The following is a 17,927-nucleotide window of genomic DNA, read 5'->3' as shown; positions in this document are numbered from 1 at the left end:
TGTGACCTCCACCAATGATGGACCTGGACGAAACTTGGCACACAAAACCCCTATGACTAACTCAACCTACTGAGGAGTTTGAAGAGACTGACTCACCATAGTGAGAGTTGTAGTTTACCCTACAGCCAGAGAGCACACTGAACCCCATCGATGATGCATCTAGAGCAAGTGTGCCCAACATAACAAAATTTAAGTACTGATGGAGTTTTTCGGGGTTAACCTGACATGGGAGTTGTAGTTCACCCACAACCTTATGCATTTTGTACAATTAAAAATTGACTTTTTCAAATAACCTGGGCAACAAAGGGGACCCAAGGTAGAATCATAGAGTTGGAAGAGACGTCATGGGCCATCCAGGCCAACCCCCTGCCAAGAAGCAGGAAAATTACATTCAAAGCACCCCTGACAGATGGCCATCTAGCCTCTGTTTAAAAGCCTCCAAAGAAGGAGCCTTCACCACACTCCAGGGCAGAGCGCTCCATTGCCGAATAGCTCTTACAGTCAGGAAGTTCTTCCTCATGTTCAGATGGAATCTCCTTTCTTGTAGTTTGAAGCCATTGTTCCGCATCCTGGTCTCCAGGGCAGCATAGAACAAGCTTGCTCCCTCCTCCCTATGAGTTCCTCTCACATTTATACATGGCTATCATGTCTCATCTCAGCCTTCTCTTCTTCAGGCTAAACATGCCCAGTTCTTTAAGCCACTCATCATAGGGCTTCTTCTCCAGACTCTTGATCATTTTAGTTGCCCTCATTTGGACACATTCCAGCTTAACATCTCTCTTCAATTGTGGTGCCCAGAACTGGACACAGTATTGCAGGTGTGGTCTAACCAAGGCAGAATAGAAGGGTAGCATGACTTCCCTGGATCTAAACACTATAATCCTATTGATGCAGGCCAAAATCCCACTGGCTTTTTTTTGCCGCCGCATCATATTGTTCACTCATGTTTAACTTATTGTCCACGAGGACTCCAAGATCTTTTTCACATGTACCGCTCTCGAGCCACGCGTCCCCCATTCTGTATCTTTGCATTTCATTTGTTCTTGCATTTGTTACTCTTGAAGTAGTAGTGATGATGACGATAGTAATAATAATAATAATAATAATAATAATAATAATAATAATTTTATTTCTTATCTACCTCTCATTGCTTGAGGTGGGTAACAGCACAGTCCAAAACACACAAATACTATAAAATTCTACAAACATACTAAAATTCGGTTCCCTAAAAGCATTTCTATAAAATGCACATTCATCACACAGGACAGAGACCAAAACACAGGACATTTAAAAAAGACTCAAAGCAGCTTACAGTAAAATTGGTGCAATATCTTGTCTGTTGACGGGTGTTAACGTCTGAAAGATGTACTTAATCGCATTCCCAAACAGCATATTTAATTTATTCCTCCCCGTGAAGCATTGCGACGGACATACAAAGCACATTAATGCCTTTATTCCTACACCAAGAACCCTCCCCACATTCCTACTTGCTCCCCTTTTTGAAAGTTAGCACCAGAGCATCCCAAAACAGTAAGATGTCCTCGTTCGGTTTGTCTTTTCACGTTGCCAAACAAGGATGGAAAAACCAACCTGCCTTTTACAGAGTCAGTGTTTTCGGCAATGTCCTTTGTCCGCCTTGGGGCCGAACAGGCTCCTTCTTCTTTCCTTTGTGCATTCAAGCCGACAACTGGGTCCTTTTTTCCCTTCTGTTTCGGGGGAAATTTCCTCAGAGTTTCTGTACATAATTTCCGGGGAAAAGGCCTTCGCGCCCGTGGAGGCGGCCCTTCCACCATCCAGAGGCATCTGCGGAAAATCAAATTGCTCTTAAGCATTTCTAGAGCCTCCTTATTGTTCCATTGCTATTGTACGATGCACGGCTACACCATAAGGAGGCTCATTAAAAGCATTACTGTGAACAACGTTTGGAGGCAAAACATAGACCACGAGTTTGGCAGCAGTCAGGTATGGGTTGTGTTATCTCTAAAGTGCTGCTTTGAGTCCCTTTTTTAGAGCAAAGAAGTGGGATATTAATAATAAAAATATTAAATATATATATAAAATTATCATATATAAAATATAATAATATATAATAATAATTATAAATAAATAAATAAATAAATACACACATATACACTTAATAAAAGTGAAAAATGGATGTGTGCATGTGGCTGGGGTGTCCACTTATACAGGCTCCTGCCTCCACAAACAGCTATAGCTCCCACTACTCAGGGGACATCAATGGCCCTCCCTCCAGTGACATTGCAGGTTATATTGAGTGCCGTAAACATGTACAAAAGCCTTGCCAATGTCCGCCATCAACACCATATTGCCCATTACCCCCAAGTGAAGGCTTTTATGCAGGGACAATTTCATCTTAGATTTTATTTTTTCCTCCACCACAGACATCTCAGTGTTCCTTTCTCTCTCCATTGGTGTGAAATTTGCATGAGCCCCCCCCTCCGCCGCCCATGCCTCTCCCTTAACCCTTTCCTACTTTTGTCTATGGTGCACAGCAAACAGAGCAGAATTGATCGGCAACTGAACATATTGGAAGGGTTTGGGGTTAGGGTTAGAGTTAGAGCTAGGGTTAGGGAAGTTGTAGTTCACCCTGCATCAAGACAGAGCACTGTGACCCCCAGCAATGGATATAGACCAAATTTGGCACACAAAACTCCCATGACCAACGAAAAATACTGGAGAGGTTTGGGGAGGAGGGAATTGACCTTGATTTATAGGAAGTGTAGCTCACATGCAGAGAGCACTGTGAACCCAAAGAACAGTTGACTTGGACCAAATTTGGCACGTATACCCGATACATCCAAATTGGAATACTGGTGGGTTTTGGGGAAATTGCCCTTTACATTTGGGAGTTGTAGGCACTGGGATTTAAAGTTTACTTGCAATCAAAGCGCACTCTGGACCTCACTTGGCCCACAACCCCCATGACCAACAAAAAATACTGGAGGGCTTTAGGGGGAATTCATCTTGATTTGGGGGAGTTGTAGTTCACCTACATCCAGATCACAGTGAACTCGAATGACGATGCACACATGCCTGATATGCCCAAATTTGAATACTGAAGGAGTTTGGGAGGGATAGACTTTGATTTCTGGGAGTTGTAGTTCACCTACAACCAGAGAAACTGTAATCCCCATGGACAATGGACCGAAACCAGACTTGGCACAGAGATACTCCATGACCAACTGAACACACTGGAGGGATTTGTGGCAATGGGCCTTGATTTTGGGAGTTGCAGTTCACCCTCATCCAGAAAGCACTGAACGCAGCTGACGTTAGATCTGGACCAAACTTGGCACCCAGACCCATCATGGTCAACTTAGAATACTGGTGGACTTTGAGGTGATTGGCCCACGATTTTGGGAGTTGCAGTTCACCCACACCCTTTTTCATTTTCTAATGGGAGCATTCATTAAAAAACAACAGGAAATACTGGTTTTTTTTCTCTCTAAGAAATAGAGCTACAAATTACTGAACTGATATTACCTAACACCCCAAAATAAACAATGCCTTTTTCAAATAACCTGGGCACTGTCGGGTGCCCAAGCTTTAATAATAATAATAATAATAATAATAATAATAATAATAATAATAATAGCGTGATAATAACACTATGTAACATGATTACACCAGAATTAAAGCAATTATTTGCAATGAAATAAATCACAGAAACATATAATAGAATCCTAGAGTTGGAAGAAATCCCAAGGGCCATCTAGTCCAACCCTTTCCTGCAAAATCAGATTCGCCTTCTTTGCTGTACATTGATCAACACTATATAACACAGTTTTTATTCCTGGTTCTAAATGTCATTTCCTAATTGGTTCTATCATAAAAACTTGGAAAAAGTTTATTAGACTTCAGAAACTTTGTTTTGGTGGGACATCCTCCAGCACATTTTGCTCTAGTTTTTCAATTACTATCTCATTGAGTCTTAACCAATCCAACATTGTTTCTGGCAGCCACAAAAATGAAGTTTTTGCAGTATAACAACTACTTTCAAAGTAAGGGTCGCACAATTAAACAGGAAATAACACTTTGAAACCAGGAACACACTTTTTTCCCCAAATTTTGTTACGTAGTGTAATAATAAATTGATGGCTATTAAAGTAGTTAGCCCTTTTGGGTTCTTTGCAGGTTTTAACTAAATTTTGATCAGCAAATGTGGAGGGCTGAATATACAAGACTAGTAGTAACTATAGCACTACTCTGGTTGAGAGTTGTCAGGAATATTAAAAATTAACTTGAGTATTTTTGATTACAAAAGTGAGTCAAGCACTGAGTTAGTACACCGAAGCCTGTTAGTGTTAGTTTGCCTCAGCGAGGGAACTCTTCGGTCTATGTGAGGAGGCTTCTCTGTGAGGTAGGCCTCACAGTATGAGGAAGGCCTGATATGAGAAGGCCTGGTGTGAGAGAAGCCTCGTGTGGAAAAGCTCCCATGTCTAAAGCTATTGTGTATTTGTTTATTCGTGTTGTGGAAACCTTGTTCTTGTAAATAGCCACCCAGAGGAGAGATTAGGCCAAAGCCTGTTAGAGTTAGTTTGCTTCTGTGAGGGAACTCCTCAGTCTATGTGAGGAGGCTTCCCTGTGAGGTAGGCCTCACAGTATGAGGAAGGCCTGATATGAGAAGGCCTGGTGTGAGAGAAGCCTCGTGTGGAAAAGCTTCCATGTCTAAAGCTACTGTGTATTTGTTTATTCGTGTTGTGGAAACCTTGTTCTTGTAAATAGCCACCCTGAGGAGAGAGATTAGGCCGAAGCCTGTTATTGTTAGTTTGCCTCAGTGAGGGAACTTCGCAGTCTATGTGAGGAGGCTTCTCTGTGAGGTAGGCCTCACAGTATGAGGAAGGCCTGGTGTGAGAGAAGTATCGTGTGGAAAAGCTCCTATGTCTAAAGTTACTGTGTATTTGTTTATTCGTGTTGTGGAAACCTTGTTCTTGTAAATAGCCACCCTGAGGAGAGTGATTAGGCCGAAGCCTGTTATTGTTAGCTTGCCTCAGTGAGGGAACTTCTCAGTCTATGTGAGGAGGCTTCTCTGTGAGGTAGGCCTCACAGTATTGGGAAGGCCTGATATGAGAAGGCCTGGTGTGAGAGAAGCCTCGTGTGGAAAAGCTCCTATGTCTAAAGCTACTGTGTATTTGTTTATTTGTGTTGTGGAAACCTTGTTCTTGTAAATAGCCACCCTGTGGAGAGTGATTAGGCTGAATCCTGTTATTGTTAGTTGCCTCAGTGAGGGAACTTCTCAGTCTATGTGAGGAGGCTTCTCTGTGAGGTAGGCCTCCCAGTATTGGGAAGGCCTGATATGAGAAGGCCTGGTGTGAGAGAAGCCTCGTGTGGAAAAGCTCCTATGTCTAAAGCTACTGTGTATTTGTTTATTCATGTTGTGGAAACCTTGTTATTGTAAATAGTACAACTATATTATTTTACTACAAAGGAAGGCGTCCTATGGAAGATATAACATTGGTCTCTGTGTTTTTGTCCTTTTTATCACTTTGGGCTACTGGCACAGGGTCACGCTGCTGCTGAGTTGCTCTGCTGAACATTTATGAGGAGGGTCTTTTGTTATTAAGCCCACTCGCCCAACGAGAGTCGAATCTTATGGAATTATTAGAACAAAAGAGTCCGTACCTTCCATCAAGAGGTCGATCACATCGCCCACATTGAAGCTGAGCTCATCCACGTCTTGGCTGAGATATTGATAAAGGGCCCGGCAGCGGGGCCCGGTGGCTTTGGGCTGAGGCTTGGGCCGCCCCACTGCCGGAGGAGGCCTTTGGCTAATGCTACGCTTCCTTTGGGTCCTGTGAGGCAGGAAGCAACATGGGAGTCAGCGAGAACACCTACAGGGCACAACAGAAGGACTCAACAATACACATTCTTGCAATTTTAAGGTAGCTGAAGCATCAATTACCCAGCCATTCCTTGGTCCGGAACGTTGAGGAACTCCATGTTGTGTTCGGAGGGCGTCCTGGCCTTGGCCCTCCGCGAAACCCCTTGCTTAGGGAGCGCTGTTGCCGGGGGTGCTTGCCCCGCCCGCCTCGGGGTGCTGTAGGGTTCCTCCTGCAGGCGGCTGCTGTTGCGGGGAAACTGTGCGGCACCATTCCGGAAATTCCCCGAAGGAGGTCCCCCTGCATTTGAGAGGCATTTGGCAAACAAATGAATCTTTCTGACAATGTTTCAGATCACGGGTTCAAACGCCATAACTGCTAGGAATGTGAGTTTATGGTGCCGACCCCAACACCGTACCCATCGTCATGCCCCAATAGAAACATTTCCAAGCAGCGACAAGCAAAGGACAGATCGTTTAACCTCTCCAAGTCACTGTAAATATCCTAATTCACATTCGAACCATTGATGGGCTGCTTGAGAATTAACATATCTTAATGATATAATAATTTGTGCTGTGGTTGTTAGCCATTCCATTAGAATTTCCAGTTGGATCTGTAATAGTCAAACAATATATAGAGTGGGACCATGGTGTCTGCTGGGGTTTGCTACTGAAATCTGGATGTTTATACCTTCATTTTCTTGGATTTTAACTCCCTGTTCAGTCTCCTTACATTCTTTATTCGCATTCCCAAACCTTTAATTGCCGTTTTTTAGTTGTACTTTTCACCTTCTCTAGGTGAATTATTCAATTATTATTATTATTATTATTATTATTATTATTATTACTACTACTTTTTTTCTATTATTATTATTATTATTATTATTATTATTATTATTATTATTATTATCTTTATTTGTACCCCACGAGCATCTCCCGAAGGACTCGATGCGGCTTACAAAGGCCAAGGCCTCAATAAAACAACAACATAACAATACACATAGCATTATAAAGCAAATCAAAACATTAAACAATAACAGTAAACAATAGAAACAATACACCATGACACAATAAAACTAGGGCCAGGCCGAATGTAATGGGTACAGATTAAAAAGTGCTGAGTATTTTAGGGTAAGTGCAATGTGCAGACAATCTTAAATCTCTGATAAAGAGCTTCTGGGACATATTCAAGCTTTCCTACCTCCTTTGAGTCTCCTTTGGTAGAGAAATACTACAATGACTAACAATAATAATACCTCTTGGGGCTGGCGGTGTGGCTCGTGGGGGTCCTTTTGGCCTCTGGTGAGCTTTGCTGTGGTGGATTTCTTTCCTGGTGGGCTCTGGCAGGGAAAAAAGAAAATACAAGCGAGATGTAAGACAAAACTTCCTTACTTGGTGTTTGGAGCCACTTAACTAGAACCAAAGCGGAAACACAGGGCTGCTACACATCCAAGAGTTGGAAGGGACTCCCAAAGGCTATCTAGTCCAAGGTAGAGTAGAAGGAGGTTCCATCAAACTACAATAATAACTTTTGCCATCTTGACCACCTCCAGGTGATATTTGATGACACATATCTGATTTTAACTTGGTGAAATGTTGTAGACCTATGGTCCCATCAAGACCAACACTTACTGGAGTTCTTCGGCAATCCGCTCCCAATGGAGACGGTCAATGTCTTCCCTCCAGCCTTGAGGACAGCGGCGCTGCCTTGACCACTCATGAAGGTCACTGTCCGAGTCCCACCGCCTCCCCAGCCTTCTTTCTTGACCCGGAACTGTAGCCTGAAGAAGGAATCCCAATGGCGTTTGAGTTCTTTCAATGGTTGCACACCTTTGTCTAAAACCCATTTTTCAAAAAACCTGAATCCCTGAATCAGCTGTCTGGGTCTGCTTACGTGTCATTGAAGTTGAGGAGGAGTTTCCGCCGGGTGACTTCTTCATACCGCTTGCACAGAAGGCTGATGAGTTCGGTCTTGAAAATGGACTCCAGGAATGTATCCACTTCCGCTTCATGGAGGATGAAAAAATCATCCTGTTTGGTGCTGAGGAGTAAGTGATATCCATAAGAAAAATCAAATTTTGGGGGGAAGTAATACAGATATCCCAAACATGGAAGTAGCATGGAAGGCAACTCCATTGTCTTCTAGTGCTGGAGCTCAAGGTAGATTTTGCAAATTCCTTGAGAGATACAGATGAAATAGACCAACGAACCCTTGGAAGGAAGGTTCTCACCTGAGCGAGACTCTATTCACAGCTTGGACTTCCACTTTCTTCTTCAACACCTCTCGGATTTGACCTTTCTCGGGGCCTTTTTTCACCTTCTCTCGGCCAATCATATAGAAGTATTTGGGGGTCAAGATGAAGTCGCGCTTGATCGGCTGAAGAGGAGGCAAACGAGATGGCGAGAGGTGAACCATGTCTGAATGAATAATGCCCAACAATGACTAGGATCTATGGTTCCCAAACTCTAAGCTCCCTGAATCCTTGACCATTGGACAAGCTAGGCCGGGACTTCTGGTAGTTGAACTACAAAACACCTAGAAGACTTGGAATAAAAAAGGAAACCCAAAATAAATATTTATATAGTATTTATATGGAGCGTCAATATGTCGGCCGATATGCACATGACCTTGGAGGGATCTACGGACAACGCCGGCTCTTTGGCGTAGAAATGGAGATGAGAACCAACCCCCAGAGTCAGACACGACTGGACTTAATGTCAGGGGAAAACCTTTACTTTTACCTATTTATGTAAGTATAAATATGATTCTGGAGACCATGGTTCAGATCCCCGTTTGACCGTGAATCTTGGGTGAGGCTAAAGATCTTAAACGGAGGAAATGTTTGGTTTGCTGAAAGTTGGAAAAGAGACCTGTCAACACACAACAACACTCACCTTAAACCTTCGGTCGTATTTGGTGACCGAGTCGGCAAAATCAATCCGTTCCCTTTTGGCCAAGAACTGGCGGAGTTCGGGTTTGTCCTCCATGCCCAGGTAGTCGCCCACGAAGTTTCGGTTGATGCTGTTTCTTCGCCTCTCCTTGAAGTTGTACAGGATGTGGGAGGCTATGCCGCAAGCAAAAAAGTGACACGTTTGGATTCATCCCCCTCCCATTTTATATATAAATATAATGATTTGATCAGAGACATGAATTCATCTCCAAGTCCCTCCCCAAATGACAGATCCCAGGATTCCGCTAAAACTGTGTAATGCAGATAATGGTGTCCCATAATGCTGCCGTTCCTCACCTTCTTCCCGCATTTGCTCGTATTTCCGGATGGCAATGTGGCGTCGCCACGCTTTCTGGATGACCCGGGCAAATCCATCAAACTTCCGTTCCCGCATCTCTTCGAGAAGGAAGAGCTGGCAAGGTATGTGGAGAAAAAAGTGAACCTTTTCGTTATTAATTCATTAGTGCAACGTTCAGCTCTCCACATTCGCAAAAAAGAACATCCCTAAATGTAAGACATCTCTCCTGGAATCTCTAGATCCTCCAGCATGACTTTATGGTCAACATCAACCATACAATCACACTAGAAGACCAAGAGATTTTTAGAGAGATGTTCTCTCCAATGCGAGGAGTTAGAGACTCTAAGAGACATTGCTAAGGGCACTGTCAGCTCTTACCGACTCTGGGTTCTTGACAAAAACCTTGGTGCGACCCATCTGGTACTGGTCGGCATCCATGTTGACGGATCTCAACAAATGCTGGACCCCCTGGCGCTCGTCTCCCCTCCACCTTGGCCAGGTCTCCGGGGTGAGGATGGCATACCTGCAAAGCAGAATACTTGCTGATACTTCACAAGACTACAAAAAAGCTTTGTGATGCCTTTTGAGTTTCCCAGTTTCAATATCTGAATCGGCCACTTGGGGGAGAGAGAAACACCCTATAATTTCCCAATGACACAATTTCCCAGTTGCAATATCTGAACTGATCACTTGGGGGAGAAAGAGAAGTACCTTATACTTCCCCATTATCGTGACCATAATAGCAACTTCTTAGCAACCAGTAACCGAGTAAATTAGTGTTCTGGATAGCAGTAATGAGTAGTTACCAGTAAAGTAAGTAGTCCCAAAGTCATTATAGGTCCCTGATGTCTTCAGAGGTGCCCCTTACCTTTGCAGAAATTTTTGGAACAGTCTGCGGTAGGCAAAGCCGGCCCGGCGGACTCGGATGTTCTCCTTCAAACCCAGGTACTCGACTTGATGCTTCACCCTACAAGAGCCAATATAACAGAGGTAGTTGTTAGTCCTATATTCAATGGAGTCAGAAGGTGCCATGTTTCCCTGTCCTGCTTTTTTTTTTTATGGGAACTACAACTCCCGGGATGTAGAGGAACCTTATAATTCCTCACCTGCTCTCCTCCCAGTCGCGGGGCCTCTTGGTCTCGTTGGGTTTGATGCAGCGGATGTAGTGCGGGGTGCACTTCATCAGCGTGTTCACCAGGTCATTGGCTTGTTTCTGTTTAGGAAAGGAGGATGAAGATGATGCATAGCAAACATTTGCAGTCAAATTTATAACAGTCAAGATGGGTACAGCCTTACTTTGATTTTGCTCCCGGCTGTTGTGGGCCGTCCTTTTTTGTCCGCGTCCAGTTTTTCAGGGAAAAGTGTCCGGATGAAAGCACTGAGAAATTAAGAGGTGTCTCATTATTATTATTATTATTATTATTATTATTATTATTATTATTTAGCTACCTAATAATCAAAGCAGAGAGGGAAATACACTCACAACTCGCTGCTTTGCATCAGCTCGATCAAGTCAGTGAATAGGACATCTCTGTTCCGTTCGCAAAAGCCGCTCACATCATAGGAAACCTAGAAGACATTAAAGGTCTTCGCATCCAATATGGCCAAAGTCACTTCTCTCTTTTATCCCCATTACTCCATAGTGCTCTTTTTTGAAATTGAGAGAACACTTCTGTGGGAATCTCTAGGTCAGTGTTTCGCAACCTGGGGGTCGGGACCCCGGGGGGGGGGGGTCGCAAGGGGGTTTCAGAGGGGTCGCCAAACACCATTAGAAAACATATATTTCTGATTGTCTTAGGAACCCTTTTGGCAGAGAAAGCTGAAGATCACTCCGCCTGTCCTTCTCTTCCTGTTTGGAAACAGAGGGTGAATCCTCCCACCAAAAGCCCTCCTGCGCTGTGATTGACTGGTCTCTCAGCCAAGCGGTGGGCTGTTTCTGAGACTCCAAGCAGGGAGGGGAGAGCAGGCATGCTCGGTGTATGGCAGTGTGGTGCACATGTGTGGGCAAGGGAGAGTGTACGAGGCTGGAAGGAGGTTCGTGCCAGCAAGTCCCTTCAAGGCATGGGGGTTTTGTGTGGGAAGTTTGGCCCAGCAACTGCAACTGGCAAATGTCAAGGTCTGTTTTCCCCAAACTCCACCAGTGTTCACATTTGGGCATATTGAGTATTCATGCCAAGTTTGGTCCAGATCTATCATTGTTTGAGTCCACAGCGCTCTCTGGATGTAGGTGAACTACAACTCCAGAACTCAAGGCCAGTGCCCACCAAACCCTTCCAGGATTTTCTGTTGTTATGGTGCCAAGTTTGGTTAAATTCCATCCTTGGTGGAGTTCAGAATGCTCTTTGATTATGTGTTAACTATATACTCCAGCAACTACAACTCCCAAATGACAAAATCACACCCCCCCCCCCCCCCACAACCTCACCAGTATTCAAATTTGGGTGTATGGGATATTTGTGCTCAATTTGGTCCAGTGAATGAAAATACATCCTGCATATCAGATATTTACCTTCTGATTCATAACAGTAGCAAAATTACAGTTATGAAGTAGCAATGAAAATAATGTTATGGTTGGGGGTCACCACAACATGAGGAAACGTATTAAGGGGTCATGTCATTAGGAAGGTTGAGAAACACTGCTCTAGATCCTCCATTGTGTCTCTATATGGCCAGATGTGTCACGCACACAGCCTTTACTGGGATACAACAGCAAAATCACAACATAGGCATATACAACAAGAGTAAGTCACAGATTAAAAAGAAAGCATAATTAAGAATTAGTCATCTCAAGAATAAACAATCTCACAAAAGAATGCATTAGAGTTGTTTTATAACACTCTTGCCACAGTGAAAAAACAGAACTCCTGTATTTCATCTGTATATTATCTTTAGAGCAAACAAAGAATGGTGAAGTGTTTTGACACAATCCGAGTCACAAGAACAAATCCTTTCGGATTGTTCCACATTTTTATACCTCCCACACAAAAGAGCTAATGGCAACACACTGCATCTTGCAGTCACCAAAGCTTTCCTCTGGGTCGGATTGATGAAAATGTGAAGCTGAGCATGGAATCAATGACGTGGTCGGGGAACAAATTTTATTTATTTATTTATTTCCAACATTTCCACCCCGTCCTTCTCAACCCCCAAAGGGGGACTCAGGGTGGCTTACAATGGCAGCAATTTGATGCCGACACATGTAAACACATTACAACAACATTATACAAGAGAAAAGCACTAGATTAAAATATATTGGATTAAAATATGTTAAAACATTATTCTTCATCATATAGCCAAGTCCAAATCTAATTTAGTGACCGACGACTCAGTCCAAGCCTGTCATTGTTAGAGTTAAAGCATTGTGAATACTGCCAAACCTACTGGTCCCAAACCCATGTTTTGAGCTTCTTTCTAAAAGAGAGGAGGGATGAAGCCGACCTAATTTTGCTAGGGTGAGCATTCCACAAGTGGAGGGCTACCACTGAGAAGGCCCTGTTCCTTGTCCCTGCCAATCGAGCTTGTGAAGAGGGTGGGACTGAGAGCAGGGCCTCTCCGGACGACCTTTAATTCCAAGGCGGGACATAGAGGGAGATACGTTCGGACACATAAGCTGGGCTGGAACTGTATATGGCTTTATAGGCCAAGACCAGCACTTTGAATTTTGCTCGGAAGTGGACCGGCAAATTGTTTTTGCTGCAAGAGTCAGATTATGAAAGTCAAGATCCAAAAGTTTGCTCTTGACTGACCTGCAGACTTCCACATTAGGACAGGCCAATTGTTTCAATCTTTCTGAGAATCATTTATCTATACACGTAATAAAAGCAAAAATATGTGTGTATATCTGTGGCTAGGGTGTCCACTTACACAGACAAGCTCCTGCCTCCACAATTAGCTATAGCTCCCACTACTCAGGAGACACCAATGGCCCTCCTTCCCTCCTTCCACCAGTTTTGATGCGATGCTCCTACACCATCAACTCCGCTGGACTGGCCACATTGTCCAAATGCCCAATCACAGTCTCCCAAAGCAGTTACTATATTCCGAAATCAAGAATGGAAAACGGAATGTGGATGGACAGGAAAAGAGATTTAAAGATGGGCTTAAAGCATAGACACCAAGAATTGGGAAGCCCTGGTCCTTGAGTGCTCTAGCTGGAGGTGAGCTGTGAGCAGCAGTGCTACAGAATTCAAAGAGGCATGAATGGAGGGTGAAAGGGAGAAATGTACCAAGAGAAAGGCATGTGAAGCCAGTCCTGACCAGGACTGCCTTCCACCTGGAAACCAATGTTCTCACTGCAGAAGAACATGCGGATAAAAAATGGGGCTCCACAGCATATACACCATGTATAGACCACCAAGACACTACACTTGGAGGGCCATCACCCTCAGGCTATGAGGGATTGCCTAAGTCAATCCCTTCAATGACATTGCAGGTTATAGTGAGCGCCATGAACATGTCCAAGAGCCCTGCCAATGTCCTCCACAAACACTATCTTGCCCCCTCCCCCACCCAAGTGAAGGCTTTCATTCAAAGACAATTTTATCTTAGATTTTCTGTGTTTCCTCCACCACAGACATCCCAGTGTTTCTGACTCTCTCCATTTATGTGGAATTTGCATGACCCCACCCACTGCCTCTTCTTTAACCCTTTCCTATTCTTTTCTATGGCACACAGCAAACAGAGGAATTGATCAGCAACTGAACATGCTGGAGAGTTTTGGGGAGAATTCACCATGATTTATAAGAGTTGTAGGTACTGGGATGTATAGTTCACCTGCAATCTAAGAGAATTCTGAACTCCACCAACGATGGACCTGGAATTAACTTGGCACACAGAACCCCCATGAGCAACAAAACATACTGGATGTCTTTGGAGGGATTTATAGGAGTTATATTTCACCTACATCCAGAGAGTACTATGAACTCAAACAATGATAGATCTGGACCAAACTTGGCATGCATACCCAATATGCCCACATTTCAATACTGGTGGGTTTTGAGGGAAATTGGCTTGGACGTTTTGGAGCTGTAGGTATTGGGATTTATAAGTCACCTTCAGTCAAGGAGCACTCTGAACTCCAAGGATGGAATTGGACAAAACTTGGCACACAAAGTCCCCATGACCAGCAAAAAATACCGGAGCTCTTTGAGGGAAAGTCACCATGATATGGGGGAGTTGTAGTTCACCTACATGCAGATAGCACCCAAACACCGATGAATCTGGACCAAACTTGGCACACATACTTGCTATGCTGAAATTTGATTACTGGAGGGGTTTGGGGGTGGGGGAGGAGTGACCTTCCTTTCTGGGAGTTGTAGTTCACCCACAACCAGAGAAACTTTGACCTCAATCAATGATGGACCTGGATCAAACTTAGCACACAGAACCCCCATGACTAAATCAACCTACTGGAGGGGTTTGAGGGGACTGGTTCACCATAGAGGGAGTTGTAGTTTGCCCTACTGCCACACTGAATCCCACTGATGATGCATCTCTAGAGCAAACTTGCCCAACATAACAAACTTTAGGTACTGATGGAATTTTCCGGAGTTAACCTGGCAGAATGTGAGTTGTTGTTCACCCACAACCTTATGCCTTTTGTACAATTAAAAAATTGACTTTTTCAAATAACCCAGGCAACCCAAGCTAGTTCTGAAATAAAATGATCTGATAAGAAAGAGAGAGAGACAAGAGAGAGAATACAGCTATTGGGGTCTGCTTGTGCAGCCAAAATTTATAGCTCTCATCCATGCCAAGGTTTCAATGCATACAATGGCATAAGACAAACATCTAAGGAGCCCCATTAGTTTCCGGAGAAACTTGGAATTGAATATATTAAATGATTTATTGATTGCAGAAATCCAAACAGAGGAGCCGTACAATATCAGAGAACTAACTCTAGCCTCAAAAACTTTGAGGGCAGATGGAATATTTTGGTCAGGTAGATAATGATGTGTTTGTTAGAAAATGAAATGCATTGTCTATAACTTCAGTGTGTGGAAAATACAGTTCTAATAGACATGTGGTCACAGCACATTCCACTGAAGGGTTAAGCAAATGGAGATGTGGATCTAGAGGGAGAAATGATGATGATGATACTTTATTTATAGCCTGCTCTATCTCTCTGAAGGGACACAGGGCGGTTTCCAATAACAATGGCAAAAATTCAGTGCCTTGATAAGTCATGACCATGTGACAGGCATGATGAGAATTGTATCATTTCCTGTGGTCCCTGTGGGTATAAACGTAAGTTGCAGGCATGTGTCATATGGTTCCTTTGCTGTGATGATCTTTTGCCATGTTTTGCTATGGTCATCACTTCTCGTTGACTTGCTGTGAGTATATCTCCACATATACCAATAGCAGACCCGATGTGTAAATAGATGTACATAGGCAACGAGTGAAAATTAAAGCCTCCAAAGGCATTTGGAGGAAAGTTAGAGCTCAAACGTGCTTATTAAAGTGGCAAGCGGCAAACAAGGTCAGAGGCTGTACTATACATCTCTGCTAACTACAGATAAAGACTCTGTAGTATTTCTTGGTTGGATCTAACTGCTCGCCTTGAGACAATCAGTCCCATGCACAGAACAGGGCGGACGTGAGAGAAGGAACTCATTCATGTATAAATACTCAATGGGTGTTGACAATATTGGTATCAACTTTGGCCATAAAATCACTTGAGGGTCTAGGAATTCCTAGAGAAAATGAATAGGGATTGGGAAGGGAAGCCACAGACCTTGCCAGCATAGTGGTGGACGACGAATCCGCCGCTGGAACCGTTGAAATGCTCGTGAGTCCCAACAGCCGACTGCAGCTTCTGCAACAGCGTCTGGTCGGCCCCGTCCCCTTTGGCATAGACGGTCGCGCAGACATCATCCAAGATGCTCATGATGCCTGGAGGATTCTGGGAAAAGGTGCAGAGATGGGAAATCGCAGCACTGACATTACCCATTGGACCCTCCCCGTTGCGTGTCAATCAATGACATCACCGATGAGATCATCCTCTTACCAGCTTGTTTTCGATGAGGTCGCACACTACTTTGTTGTTGAAATACTCAATCGGGGTCCATTTGATGCCTTCCTGAACATACTCTTCCTAAGCCCAAAGGCGGGGGAAACAAGGTGTGTTATTGTCATCATATAGCTTGATTTTTGCTTCGTTTGTTTTAAACTAAACCCTAATATTTTAAGGGGGGTTGCCTCCCTTTTTACCCTGAAAAGGGACATCTCACCTGTTCAGCTTTGAGGGTCAGCTCGATGAAGATCTGCTGCAGCTTTTCGTTCACAAAGTTGATGCAGAATTGCTCAAAGCCGTTTCTCTAAAAGGAAGAGTAGATATACATATATACAAACACACCTATTTTTCAGACATGACATATATACACACACACACGTGTGTATATATATATATATATATATATATATATATATATATATATATATATATACACACACACACATATACACACACACAAATACATCCATATATGCATATACATATGTATACTTCAAACAGGACTATATACACACACATACATTGTATGTATATAGATATATATTATTTAAACATGACCAATAAATATATATGTATATACATATGTATACCTCAAAGAGGATTACTAAATATATATGTGTGTGTTCATATATACACACATTAAATGTATATACATATACTTCAAACATGACAACATATATATATACATATGAGTGTGTGTGTATATATATATATACACGTACATATACTTCAAACAGGACTACTAAATATATATGTGTGTGTATATATACACACATATATACAAGTGTTTGTATGTATACACATATATATTCAAACATGATTAATACATGTATATGTACAAACATATATACTCTTCAAATATGTATGTGTATATATATATATATGTGTGTGTGTATATAAACACACACATACATATATATACATGGTTATGTATATCCATACAAACATAGATACATATGCTTAAATACAGATACTTAAACATGACTAATAAATATATGTATGCATATACATACAAACATGTATATATACATGCAAACACACACACACACACACACTTTCATATATATTCAAACTTCAAACAGGTCATTTATATATATATATATATATATATATATATATATATATATACGCACACATATATTCTTTACACACACACACATATATATGCATGTACTTAGATATATACAGACATATTTACATACCTACATACATATTTTTCAAAGAGGATTCATAAGTATATGTGTATACACACATACATACATATATACACACACATATATTTATTAGTTCAATTTGAAGAATCCTGAACAGACAGCAACAAGGTCACATGGTCTCTGGAGTCACTTAGATGAATGAACCCATCCCTTCCTTTGGATATGATGTAAAAATAAACAACATCCATTTGGACTTCTTATTTTTTTGGACCACTAGGTTACCTGAAATATTTCAAAGCCGTAAATGTCCAGGACGCCAATGCTATATTCTTCATTCGGTTTCTGCATTGCCCGGTTGATTGACTGGGGGAAAGAAGAGAGGATTTTAAGGCAGGAAATTGAATAAAGGAGTTGGTGTTTGAAGGGGCAAGCCGAGAAAGGAAACATCTCTTACTCAAAACCCTATCACCATGTAGAGATGGATAATAATAATAATAATAATAATAATAATAATATTCCATATCCATATTATTTATATTCTGCTCTATCTCCCCGAGGGGACTCGGGGCAGATTACAGAACACATATACGACAAACATTCAATGCCGTTATATTATTAACAAGGACAGACAATACATAAACAGAGGCAAAGGCTTTCGCCATCTTTTCCA

At 42.5% G+C, this 17,927-nt stretch overlaps 1 protein-coding gene across 2 annotated transcripts in view; it reads right to left on the bottom strand.

The window, feature by feature from the left end:
- Window positions 1–1,106: 1,106 nt before the first annotated feature.
- The window catches only part of MYO1F (myosin IF), a 38,316-nt gene continuing 21,495 nt past the window's right edge, over window positions 1,107–17,927 (bottom strand). For both annotated transcript variants that reach the window (XM_060785151.2, XM_060785150.2), the window contains 18 exons: window positions 17,540–17,620; window positions 16,321–16,407; window positions 16,098–16,184; window positions 15,825–15,992; window positions 10,572–10,657; window positions 10,385–10,466; window positions 10,195–10,301; window positions 9,957–10,055; window positions 9,467–9,611; window positions 9,088–9,202; window positions 8,735–8,904; window positions 8,071–8,216; window positions 7,734–7,880; window positions 7,472–7,620; window positions 7,096–7,179; window positions 5,924–6,140; window positions 5,644–5,813; window positions 1,107–1,803 (listed from right to left, as the gene is read on the bottom strand). In XM_060785151.2, coding sequence (XP_060641134.2) covers window positions 1,727–1,803; window positions 5,644–5,813; window positions 5,924–6,140; window positions 7,096–7,179; window positions 7,472–7,620; window positions 7,734–7,880; window positions 8,071–8,216; window positions 8,735–8,904; window positions 9,088–9,202; window positions 9,467–9,611; window positions 9,957–10,055; window positions 10,195–10,301; window positions 10,385–10,466; window positions 10,572–10,657; window positions 15,825–15,992; window positions 16,098–16,184; window positions 16,321–16,407; window positions 17,540–17,620 — 2,217 coding nt within the window. In that variant the 3' untranslated portion in view covers window positions 1,107–1,726. The remainder of the gene's footprint in view (window positions 1,804–5,643; window positions 5,814–5,923; window positions 6,141–7,095; window positions 7,180–7,471; window positions 7,621–7,733; window positions 7,881–8,070; window positions 8,217–8,734; window positions 8,905–9,087; window positions 9,203–9,466; window positions 9,612–9,956; window positions 10,056–10,194; window positions 10,302–10,384; window positions 10,467–10,571; window positions 10,658–15,824; window positions 15,993–16,097; window positions 16,185–16,320; window positions 16,408–17,539; window positions 17,621–17,927) is intronic.

This window comes from Anolis sagrei, chromosome X (genome assembly GCF_037176765.1).
Source record: "Anolis sagrei isolate rAnoSag1 chromosome X, rAnoSag1.mat, whole genome shotgun sequence".
NCBI lineage: Eukaryota > Metazoa > Chordata > Lepidosauria > Squamata > Dactyloidae > Anolis > Anolis sagrei.
The sequence above is the reverse complement of the archived record's forward strand: the minus strand, read 5'-3'. Positions and strand labels throughout refer to the sequence as shown.